The sequence below is a fragment of the Anomaloglossus baeobatrachus genome, chromosome 10 (assembly GCF_048569485.1).
Source record: "Anomaloglossus baeobatrachus isolate aAnoBae1 chromosome 10, aAnoBae1.hap1, whole genome shotgun sequence".
In the NCBI taxonomy this organism is placed as follows: Eukaryota; Metazoa; Chordata; class Amphibia; order Anura; family Aromobatidae; genus Anomaloglossus; species Anomaloglossus baeobatrachus.
This window is the reverse complement of record NC_134362.1, coordinates 59,882,731-59,895,457: the sequence shown is the minus strand read 5'-3', so window position 1 is coordinate 59,895,457 and position 12,727 is coordinate 59,882,731. Positions and strand designations below refer to the sequence as shown.

At 44.4% G+C, this 12,727-nt stretch overlaps 1 protein-coding gene across 1 annotated transcript in view; it reads right to left on the bottom strand.

Annotated features, from left to right (window-relative positions):
* The window catches only part of PHRF1 (PHD and ring finger domains 1), a 149,379-nt gene that overhangs the window by 39,066 nt on the left and 97,586 nt on the right, over positions 1–12,727 (bottom strand). The window contains exon 13 of the mRNA XM_075326849.1: positions 11,594–11,748. Coding sequence (XP_075182964.1) covers positions 11,594–11,748 — 155 coding nt within the window. The remainder of the gene's footprint in view (positions 1–11,593; positions 11,749–12,727) is intronic.

Below are 12,727 nucleotides of genomic sequence, written 5' to 3'. Positions count from 1 at the left end.
TAAGTTTGAGACAGAGCGACTCATTGCGAGAGAAAGTAAAAATAATCCTAAAATATTCTTTAACTACATAAACAGTAAAAAACTGAAAAGCGATAGTGTTGGCCCCCTTAAAAATAGTCTTGGTGAAATGGTGGAAGGGGATGAGGGTAAAGCCAACCTGCTGAATGACTTTTTTTCTATGGTTTTTATACAAGAAAATGCCATGGCAGATGACATGACCAGTGATACCATAAATTGAGCCTTGAATATTACCTGCTTAACCCAGCAGGAAGTACGCCGCCGCCTCGAAATCACTAAGGTTGACAAATCTCCGGGCCCGGATGGCATACACCCCAGAGTACTACAGGAATTGAGTTCTGTGATAGATAGACCATTATTTTTAATCTTCTCAGATTCCTTAATAACAGGGTCGGTACCGCAGGACTGGCGCATAGCAAATGTGGTGCCAATATTCAAAAAGGGGACAAAAACTGAGCCGGGAAATTATAGGCCGGTAAGTTTAACCTCTACGGTTGGTAAAATCCTTGAGGGTTTCTTGAGAGATGCTATACTGGAGTATCTCAAGAAAAATAACCTTATGACAGTGTATCAACATGGGTTTATGAGGGATCGATCCTGTCAAACTAATTTGATCAGCTTCTATGAAGAGGTAAGTTCAAGCCTGGACCAGGGAAATGCAGTGGATGTTGTGTATATGGACTTTTCAAAAGCTTTTGACACGGTGCCACACAAAAGGTTGGTACATAAAATGAGAATAATGGGGATAGGGGAAAATATGTGTAACTGGGTTAAAAACTGGCTCAGTGATAGGAAACAAAGGGTGGTTATTAATGGTACGTACTCGGACTGGGTCTCAGTTCATAGTGTGGTACCACAGGGGTCAGTATTGGGCCCGCTTCTTTTCCACATATTTATAAATGACCTTGTTGGGGGCATGCGGAGTAGAATTTCAATATTTGCAGATGATACTAAACTCTGCAGGGTAATCAATACAGAGGAGGATAATTTTATATTACAGGGAGATTTATGTAAATTGGAGGATTGGGCTGAGAAGTGGCAATTGAAGTTTAATGTAGATAAATGTAAGGTCATGCACTTGGGTAGAGGAAATAACATTTATGATTATGTACTTAATTGTAGAACACTGGGTAAAACAGACACAGAAAAAGACTTGGGTGTATGGGGGGATGGTAAACTTCACTTTAGTGGACAGTGTCAGGCAGCTGCTACCAGGGCTAATAAAATGGGATGTATTAAAAGAGGTATAAGTGTTCATGAAAAAAAAATATACTTCTACCTCTGTACAAGTCACTAGTGCGACCGCACTTAGAATACTGTGTACAATTCTGGTCACCGATATATAAGAAGGACATAGCTGAACTGGAGAGGGTGCAGAGAAGAGCCACCAAGATTATTAGAGGAATGGGTGGGCTGCAATACCAAGACAGGTTATTAAACTTGTGGTTATTTAGTTTGGAAAAACGAAGGCTTAGGGGGGATCTAATCACAATGTATAAATATATGAGGGGACAGTACAGAGACCTTTCCAAAGATCTTTTTACACCTAGGCCTGCGACTGGAACACGGGGGCATCCGCTACGTCTTGAGGAAAGAAGGTTTAATCATAATCACAGACGAGGATTCTTTACTGTACGAGCAGTGAGACTATGGAACTCTCTGCCGCATGATGTTGTAATGAGTGATTCACTACTAACATTTAAGCAGAGCCTGGACGCCTTTCTTGAAAAATTTAATATTACCAGTTATGTATATTAGATTTTATGACAGGGTATTGATCCAGGGAACTAGTCTGATTGCCGGATGTGGAGTCAGGAAGGAAATTTTTCCCCATTGGAACTTGTTTGCCACATTGGGGTTTTTTTGCCTTCCTCTGGATCAACATGTTAGGCTACGGGTTGAACTAGATGGACTTAGAGTCTCCCTTCAACCTTAAAAACTATGATATGATACTATAAGCTCTGTGACGGACAGCCAAAAAAATCTCCCATCGCCCGCGTGGAGTGTGTCCTAACAGAAAATGGGGCTGCCCGATTCTTTGATTTATAATTCTGAATAATGGCTAACCTGATCCAGCAAGCAATAGTCACCTTTGAGGGAACTTGACCCCCTACGAGGCACACTGCAGAACAAAAAAAGAATCAGATCATCTAAACGGGGCGGTGGCCAACAAGTAGTGTCGCCGATTCTAACCACATCCAGACTGTGCAGCCTTTGCTCCATTGGGAAAAAGGGCTAAATGGAAGGCAAAAGAAAGGCAAACCAATGTCTTCATTTAGATGGAAGGCCGAAACAACCTTTGGAAGTTGGAACAGGCACTAGTACTACCTTACCCTGATGAAGAATGAGGTAGGGAGCATGCAAGAAAGGGCCGCCAGTTCTGAAACTCTTCTGACAGAAGTAATGCCTATAAAGGAAAGTCACCTTATAGGACAGTTGAAGCGGCAACATCTCCTTGATGGGCTCAAAAGGGGGATACTGAAGAGCTTCCAAAAGTAGGTTAAGATCCCAAGACTCAAGATGTGGCCAATAAGGCTTAATATGCGCCACTCCCAGGAGAAAAGTTTTGATCTGTTGCGAGAGTCTTCTGGGAAGAAGAGATAGAAGATGAAGGCGGTATGGCCAAGAACTGGGACCAAGGGATCACAATAGCGCTGGCCCCTACCGCCTGATGGTTCTGGGTTCTTTTGATACCTTGTGGTTTAGCCAGGCAGCCATTAGATTGATGTCTGGCATGCCCTAAACACTGGCAAATTTGATTGAATATCTCTGGATGAAGAGCAGTTTCACCTTGATCTATGGTGCTGACGACTTAAAAAGTCTGCTGTTCAATTGACTACCCTGTGAATGTGAACCGCCGATATCAAGGGCACCTTGTATTCTGCTCAATCCAGGATTTTGGCTACCTCTTCCAAGGCAGAGTAAAACGGTAGAAATCAACGAGTGGGGGCTTGCCCACCAGGCCTCAACCCTTTTGCTGTCTCTGGAAACAGAGATATTACCTCCTGGCCCATTAGGTCACCAGGCGGGAACTGGCTTGAAAGGGGCTGTCTTAGCACGCTAGGATGCATGAGGTCTCTGACAAGCCGATATCAGGGATATTTATTTTAGGCTAAATCCGCTCTCCAAACCTTAAGCCAATACATGCGGCAGATAGCCACACAAGTACTTGCGTCTTGAACGAAACATTCTGCAGCATCAAGAGATGAAGAACAAAGATATATAGCTCTGTGCAATCTGACCTGCCACTTCAACCAACTCTAATGGGTGCTTTACACGTTGCGACATCGCTAGCAATCTCGTTAGCGATGTGACACGCCAGATCGCAGATAAGATTTACCAATATCGCACATAGGTCGTTTTTCTAGCGACGGTCACATGTGCGATCTCGGCAAATCGTATCTGCGATCTGGCGTGTCACATCGCTAACGAGATCGCTAGCGATGTTGCGTGTAAAGCACCCTTAACTCCTGGGATCGAGCCCAAAAACTGAGATACTTACTTAGCCCATGCTGTAAATGCAAAGGCTGGACCAAAGGTAGACCCTGCAGGCTGAAATGCAGACTTAGCCACAGACTTAATGCGTCTATTCGTAGTATCCATCAATGACGTGACCTCCCCAACAGCCAGGGTAGTGTTTCTAGACAGGTAGGATACAGATGTACCCACCACTGGCGGAGTAGACCTAGACCAGGATGCCATCAACTCCTCTAGGAAAGGATGCAACACATCCAAAAGACTGGGTTTCTGAAAGCAATTGTCAGGGTGTTGCCAAGCTCTTTGCAGTACATCAGCAAAAGCCTTAGCCACATGCACACACCTCTAAAGCACCCCACTTCACAGGATGGCAGGAGGTCCACCGGTCTGACCCCTAAGGAAGAATAGACTGTTGTAATCAGACTCTCCATGTCTGTTAATTTACCAACCTAGTAAGGGTTGAACACCAATTCCCTACTGGAACTCTAATATGACCGGTCTGCAGAATGGCCCCCCAATGTGGAAGGAAAACCCGCTGGGTGTCAAACTGGAAAGAAACCTGGAACGGGAAGAAATCTGTGAGCGCGTAGATTGCAGCTGAGAGTGATCGTACTGATGGGAAGTCACTGCAGGGTCTGACTCGCTAGCAGAAGCGGCCAGAGCTCCCGGGGCAGTCGACCTCACCAGAAAACGCTCCACAACAGTATCCAGCATTTTAGACACCCTGGTTAGTTCAGCAACTGCCTGAGCTAAATCACAGGCGCAGACAGGAGGGGACACATTCTCTTCAGGTCCCTGAACAGACATCGGCAAAGAAGGGGGAGGAGGACAGGAGGTACAATAATGTATAGAGTGGCCGGTAGCAAATTTGCTACTACACACAACACATGCATAATAGATAACTAGTGTGGATTGGGACTGAGAGCGTGCACGGTCTTCTTGACTCCAACATTTGGAAGATAGGTGTAAAACAGGGGAAAAAACAAAAAAACAAAAAAAAAAAAAAAGACTGGTGAACAGAGAGGGAGCACTGCTGGAGGTCTCAATAAAAGTCAGCTCCCAGATAGGAGCTGCCTACGTGGTCCAAGATCCCTGAAGGAGCACTCTTGTGTTGTGCAGGTGATATTTCTGCACAGTGAGGTCTCCAACAGAGGTGAGGGATGACCCAGCGTGTGGCTGGCGTCTGCGCCGAAATAAAACGCTGGAAGAGGAAAAAAAAAAACAGACTGGAAGGGGCGGTATTGAATGTGCCACTCAGATAGGATCCCCGGCACGCTCATCCACACAACGTGATCAGTGGCCGTTCTGATTGGACCAGAGCACCCAGATGATCGTTTGACAGAAACCAACGATCCCAGCCTAGGAACACTGGTGAGAGGGGACACCCACAGAGAGGGGACACCCACAGAGAGAGGGCACCCACTGAGAGAGGACAACACGGTACCCGCCATCCGAGGTGTCCCGCTGCTGCCCCCTCCCAGATTTAAGGTAAAAGGAACAAAGGGGAAAAGAAAAAAGGAGGACAAGACAGGGTAATATATTACCAAGCTGCCTTCTGCGTGGCACACATGTATGCTACGTGGGGAGAGTGGGCAGGAGCTTAACTGACATACGGGCTTCATTCTGTACCAGAGTCTGGTCAGCTATTGCAATCCGGCCAACCTGATGTGAGAGGACAGTCTGCTAACTACAGCCTGTACTCTGCCGCTATGTGGGTGAAAGAGTGTGACTGTACAATCTGCTACCTGGAAACCCAATTATCTGAAAAGAAGAACAAAGTCAGAACCTTGTTTCAACTACAGGTCTGATACAGATCTTTCCTCCAACGGACACAAGAAAAAAAAAAAAACAAAAACAAAAAAAAAACTGAGGCAGCCGGTGGATAGCAGGCAAGGTGTAATCTGCTGGGGAGGAGCCAATTTTTAATTTTATGTAATACCAGTGTCAGCCTACAGGTGGCCGCAGCCTTTCCCATGGTTTTGCATCCCCCAATGAAGCAACAGAGAATATATTGTTAGGATAGGTACTCATGGTGGGCATCTGATACCGGTCACTCCCACCGACCAGCTGTCATTAGCTCCGGTGGTGGATGAATGTAAACACTGAAAGCCACAGCTGTATCTTGCATGTAGTGGCCGCTGTCGGATACTGAAGATCAGCGGAATATGATCTGATGATCTCATTAGGGACTGGTACACACTTAACAGTCCCCGCAATTGCACCTTGTAGCAGCTGATCGGTGGGGTGGGGTGGGGTGGCGGACCACCACTGAACAGATACTAGTGAACTATCCTAAGGATAGGTCATGAATACTTTATACTTTATATCTGGACAACCCCTTTAATTGTATGTATACAAGTTACTACATCTCATCACCCATTCCCCAATGCCTACGTAGTGGATACAAGCACTTCTGATGCAGCCATTGCAGACTTAGTAGTGACTTGTGTCTAAGAACAGACAATTTACAAACTTTTCAACCATCGGGTGCCCATCATTCTAGAATTTACCCTGTGGAGTAATATTTTTGAAGGAGAATCTCATTAGGGTAATTGCAACCATTGAAGGGAATTGTCCATTACTTGGTTAACTCCTTCTCAATGAGTACAGTTTCCTCCATGTAAAATAACGTATACTAACCTCCGATGCCGTTCCAGTGATGTTGGTGCCGGGTCTCCTGCGATGTTGATTGTCTGCAGGGCCCGTGTGGCATAACAGCGTCACGAGAGCCCCAGGAGAGCTGCCGCTGACATCGGAGGCGATTACAGGCTGTTATTTCAAATGGAAATATAGTAATGGAGAAGAGGTTGTCCAAGTGGTGGACAAGCCCTTTAATTGCAAAGATTATACAGTGCTGGCCAAAAGTATTGGTACCCCTGCAATTCGTCAGATAATACTCATTTTCTTCTTGAAAACGATTGCAATCACAAATTCTTTGGTATTATTATCTTCATTTATTTTGCTTCCAATGAAAAAACACAAAAGAGAATGAAACAAAAATCAAATCATTGATCATTTCACACACAACTCCAAAAATGGGCCAGACAAAAGTATTGGCACCCTTAGCCTAATACTTGGTTGCACAACGTTTAGCCAGAATAACTGCGAACAACCGCTTCCGGTAACCATCAATGAGTTTCTTACAATGCTCTGCAGGAATTTTAGACCATTCTTCTTTGGCAAACTGCTCCAGGTCCCTGAGATTTGAAGGGTGCCTTCTCCAGACTGCCATTCTGAGATCTCTCCACAGGTGTTCTATGGGATTCAGGTCTGGACTCATTGCTGGCCACTTTAGTAGTCCCCAGTGCTTTCTCTCAAACCATTTTCTAGTGCTTTTTGAAGTGTGTTTTGGGTCATTGTCCTGCTGGAAGACCCATGACCTCTGAGGAGACCCAGCTTTCTCACACTGGGCCCTACATTATGCTGCAAAATTTGTTGGTAGTCTTCAGACTTCATAATGCCATGCACACGGTCAAGCAGTCCAGTGCCAGAGGCAGCAAAGCAACCCCAAAACATCAAGGAACCTCCGCCATGTTTGACTGTAGGGACAGTATTCTTTTCTTTGAATGCCTCTTTTTTTTCCTGTAAACGCTATGTTGATGGCTTTTCCCAAAAAGCCCTACTTTTGTCTCATCTGACCAGAGAACATTCTTCCAAAACGTTTTAGGCTTTCTCAGGTAAGTTTTGGCAAACTCCAGCCTGGCTTTTCTATGTCTCGGGGTAAGAAGTGGGGTCTTCCTGGGTATCCTACCATACAGACCCTTTTCATTCAGACGCCAACGGATAGTACGGGTTGACACTGTTGTACCCTCGGACTGCAGGGCAGCTTGAACTTGTTTGGATGTTAGTCGAGGTTCTTTATCCACCATCCGCACAATCTTGCGTTGAAATCTCTCGTCAATTTTTCTTTTCCTTCCACATCTAGGGAGGTTAGCCACAGTGCCATAGGCTTTACACTTCTTGATGACACTGCACACCGTAGACACAGGAACTTTCAGGTCTTTGGAGATGGACTTGTAGAGTTGAGATTGCTCAGGCTCCTCACAATTTGGAGTCTCAAGTCCTCAGTTCTTTGGTCTTCTTTCTTTTCTCCATGCTCAATGTGGTGCACACAAGGACACAGGACAGAGGTTGAGTCAACTTTAATCCATGTCAACTGGCTGCAAGTGTGATTTAGTTATTGCCAACACCTGTTAGGTGCCACAGGTAAGTTACAGGGGCTGTTAATTACACAAATTACAGAAGCATCACAGGATTTTTCAAACAGTGTCAATACTTTTATCCACCCCCTTTTTTATGTTTGGTGTGGAATTATATCCAATTTGGCTTTTTGACATTTTTTTTTCTTCTTCATTGAAGAAAATTTAAATGAAGATAATAATACCAAAGAATTTGTGATTGCAATCATTTTCAAGAAGAAACTGAGTATTCTCTGACAGAATTGCAGGGGTGCCAATACTTTTGGCCAGCACTGTATTTGACCCCATTCAGATGACACGGCCCTATTTGCTTTTATAAGAATATAGCTGTAACTCGATAAAGGCAGTGGTCCACTTCCGCAAAAAAAAACGCATATGTTTTTAGTGGCATGATATAACAACTTTCCGTTCAACTCTGGATGTTTTTGGCCAGCAGCCCGCAAATCTCTGACTTATTCTTACTTTCTCTACATTGTCCAATATGACTAAGAAGCGGTTACCAGTGTTGTACCAGTTGCCGGTTATTGGTGTATGTATCCTGGGTTTACTGAGCTATTTTAATACCCGTCTGTTGCAAATTTGTGTTACCTGCATACCATAGCCCGCACCTGACGGCTCGCCTTCACACATGGTGAAGTCCCAGAAAGAGGTTAAAGGGGTTTGTCCACTATTGCACAACCCCTCCTTAACGGCTAAAGTACCCCTCATAAAAAAAACGCGAATTAATTTTCCAGACTGGATACGTTCCTCCAATGCCGCCTCTGGTCACATGAGATGGAGCATACATTCGCTCTGACGGAATAATGAAAGCCTTTAGTGGTTACGCAACATAATAATGTCACATAACCAATAGGACACAATGGCCACTTGGCGTGGCGCTGGTCTTGCAGGTGAAGATAATGGGGATTTTTTAGGTTGAGCACTTTAGCAACTAAAAATGGGTTGTTCAGTAGCGGCCTAATCCTTTAAGAGCTAAAACTTGTCACATGCATAAGGATAGACTCAGGGCCAGCTTTCTCATTTACTATCTGGGATCAAGCACTAAGTTTTTCCCTTCGGGCACATTAATGGTTGCTCAGCAGTCAGCACTTAATCCCTTCCATTCAGGATATAAGCCGTCTGCTTCCTGGGTATTGTGCTGGTTATTCTATTCAGTTAGGAGCTAGCCTGGGAGCAGAGAGGACGTGGTGGTTGCTGCTGTGCTTTCTGCTGCGGTTGTGCAAGTTGAGTGTTTTTGTTCTACCTCCTTTCCCTTACTATTCCTCGCCCGTATTTCCTTGATTGTTCCTGGTGTGGGTTTTTGGTGTGTATGAGGTTTTCTGTTACCCTGACTGTTATGCTGTGTTGGTTGGTTGGTTGGTGGGTTCCGTCCTGGTCAATCCCATAGCTGCCTCTGACTGGAAACACGACCGTGCCGATGCAAACATGGAGTGGGACCCCTGATTGCCGACCATGTGAGTACATTTAGTGGCATATATAAAGAGCAATGGACTGGCAAGGTAAATATCCGCCTCCTGAGGAAGCCCAGTTGGTGAAACGCGTTGAGGCGCGGTGGGTGGGAACCCCAGCAACTACTATTCAGATCTGTACTATTACTGTGTACTATTGTCATGATTGTGCTCTGCGATTTACACTGCTGTATATAATGGTGGATACTAAGCTCTGCCTGTGCAATATATGGACTAATAAGTGAGTAACGCTCATCTCCCTGCTTTACATTTTGGTGGGGATATGCAGTATTCATGGAATAATTTTGTTAGACTGATAGAATGTTAGGGGGAGATATGCAGCGTTTGTTGGCATTAATGAAGGTACTCTATTGCCATCAATGACTTAGGATGTGTATCTTAACCCCTTAACGACCGCGGGCCGTAAAATTACGTCCTAAATGACATAATCTTACTGCCCGCGGTCCTCCGGCGGCAGCATGCCGCGATCGGCACACATCTCAGCTGATTTTCACAGCTGAGATGTGTGCCTGCTAGGCACGAGCAGAATCGTTATCGGCTCGTGCCGATTAACCCCTTATATGGCGCTGTCAATACATGACAGCGCCATTATAAGCGCGATTGCGGTAAGCATTTACTTACCGCCCAAAACCGGAAGTCACGTGACGCGATCACGTGACTCCCGATAGTTGTCATGGTAGCACAGGGTCATGTGATGACTCCTGTACTACACATGACTTGGTTTCACTTTCGCTGTGCCCGGGGCACAGCAAAAGAGAAAGACAGCGTATCTGCTGTTTACAGCCTTCCAGCTGTGATCAGCAGATACTGCAGAGCGATCGGAATGCTGATCGCAATAGCCCCCTAGGGGGACTAGTAAAATAAAAAAAAAAAGTTAAAAAATAAGTTTTAAAAAATTAAAAAAAAAACAAAAAAACCTAAAAAGTTCAAATCACCCCCCATTCGCCCCATTGAAAATTAAAGGGTTAAAAAAATAAAAAATATACACACATTTGGTATCGCCGCGTTCAGAAACGCCCGATCTATCAAAATATAAAATCAATTAATCTGATCAGTAAACAGCGTAGCGGCAAAAAAATTCCAAACGCCAAAACGACGTTTTTTTGTCGCCACAACTTTTGCGCAAAATGCAATAAGAGGCGATCAAAACGTAGCATCTGCGCAAAAATGGTACCGTTAAAAACGTCAGCTCGAGACGCAAAAAATAAGCCGTCATTGAGCCTAAGATCCCGAAAAATGAGAACGCTACGGGTCACGGAATATGGCGTAAAACGTGCGCCACTTTTTTCGGACAAACTTCCGATTTTTTTTTAACCCCTTATATAAAAGTAAACCTATACATGTTTGGTGTCTACGAACTCGCACTGACCTGAGGCATCACACCCACACATCAGTTTTACCATATAGTGAACACAGTGAATAAAATATCTCAAAAACCATAGTGCTATCGCACTTTTTTTGCAATTTTTCAGCATTTGGAATTTTTTTGCCATTTTCTAGTACACAATATGGTAAAACTGATGGTTTCATTTAAAAGTACAGCTCGTTCCGCAAAAAATGAGCCCTCACATGACCATATTGACTGAAAAATAAAAAAGTTACGTCTCAGAAAAAGAATGGCGAAAAAAAAAAACGGAAAGCGAAAAATCGGCCGGTCGTGAAGGGGTTAATTATACCCCCATATACCTTTTTTGGTTACGACCAACAAATAGTGGAAGCAGCATGTTGATAGAGAAATTCTATGTTTAACGCATTACCATCTGCTGTAATTAATGTCCAGTCCTCTTGTTTGATACCCAATATACTAGCACTAGGCAGTGGCTCTATTATATAGCAGTGTGCAGTGTAGTACAATCTGCAGGCAGACCAATGATCCCTATGTATCTATTATTTCTATGAGGGATCTGCTGTAGGTTCTGTACCCCCCTTTCCCCAATGTATGGGAGTTGCAGGTACATGTCCTCTTACCTTGTTGTGCCGTTATGTCTAGATGTGTAATTTTATGCTTTAATTTTTCATAAAAATGCACTTTTGTAAGGAAAATTAGCATTGTACGTATTCTTGGCTAAGGATACAAGTGGTTTCTAGGTTGGTAGATGCTGTCCTAGTTATAGTAAACAAAATATGTGGAATGTGTGGTCATATGCGTTGGTTGGTTGGTGGCTTCGTCCGGGTCAATCCCATAGGTGGTGAGGACACAGTTGTTAGGGCCTGGACAGGGTCACGTTGGAGGCTCAACCCTGACTACCTCTAAGTCTACCATCGGGATAAGGGACAGCTCAGGGTCCCTAGTCGTAGGGTCAGCCTAGGAGCCCTGTACCATCATATTCCCCCGTATTGCTGCGTTACAAAACTAAAGTCAAACAATATAGGAGTGCACAGAATTAGTTTACACCAAGAACAAACCATGTATTAGCATAAACATCTCACCAGGTTTCTTTGCTGTTAAAGATCCATCTCGGCTGATCATAATATCAGAACTCTTCATCATGAGCATGCTCTGCCCAGACAGGATACTTCCCAGGAGATCCGGCACAGGCTCTGCGACTGCTGCCGACCCAGAAGATAAAGGGGATGCTCTGCCCCTGAATAAAGGAGAATAAGGCCAAGTCATAAACCTTTCAGGATACAGCAGGGTGCAGAAATATGTGGATAGTGACGCAATAATCATAACTCAGCCTCTGTATGTCATTCAATGGACTTGAAAATAAAGCCATCAACATGTAAGTGGTGTGCAGACCATCAGCATTAACCCAAGGGCGTTTTACAAAAATATTAAAAGTCAACCTGTCAGGTGCAAGATGTACCCAGAATCTCGAGCAGTTCTGGGTGTATATTGCTAATCCATGCCTAACTGTCTCTGTATCTAGTAGCAAACAAAGAGATCTGTAGAAAGAAGGGAATTTTGTTTACTTACCGTAAATTCCTTTTCTTCTAGCTCCTATTGGGAGACCCAGACAATTGGGTGTATAGCTTCTGCCTCCGGAGGCCACACAAAGTATTACACTTTAAAAAGTGTAACCCCTCCCCTCTGCCTATACACCCCCCCGTGCATCACGGGCTCCTCAGTTTTGGTGCCAAAGCAGGAAGGAGGAAACTTATAAATTGGTCTAGGGTAAATGCAATCCGAAGGATGTTCGGAGAACTGAAAACCATGAACCAAAGAAGGGAATTTTGTTACTTACCGTAAATTCCTTTTCTTCTAGCTCTTATTGGGAGACCCAGACGATTGGGTGTATAGCACTGCCTCCGGAGGCCACACAAAGCAATTACACTAAAAAGTGTAAGGCCCCTCCCCTTCTGGCTATACACCCCCAGTGGGATCACTGGCTCACCAGTTTTAGTGCAAAAGCAAGAAGGAGGAAAGCCAATAACTGGTTTAAACAAATTCACTCCGAGTAACATCGGAGAACTGAAAACCGTTCAACATGAACAACATGTGTACCCGCAAACAAACCAAAAATCCCGAAGGACAACAGGGCGGGTGCTGGGTCTCCCAATAAGAGCTAGAAGAAAAGGAATTTACGGTAAGTAACAAAATTCCCTTCTTCTTCGGCGCTCTAT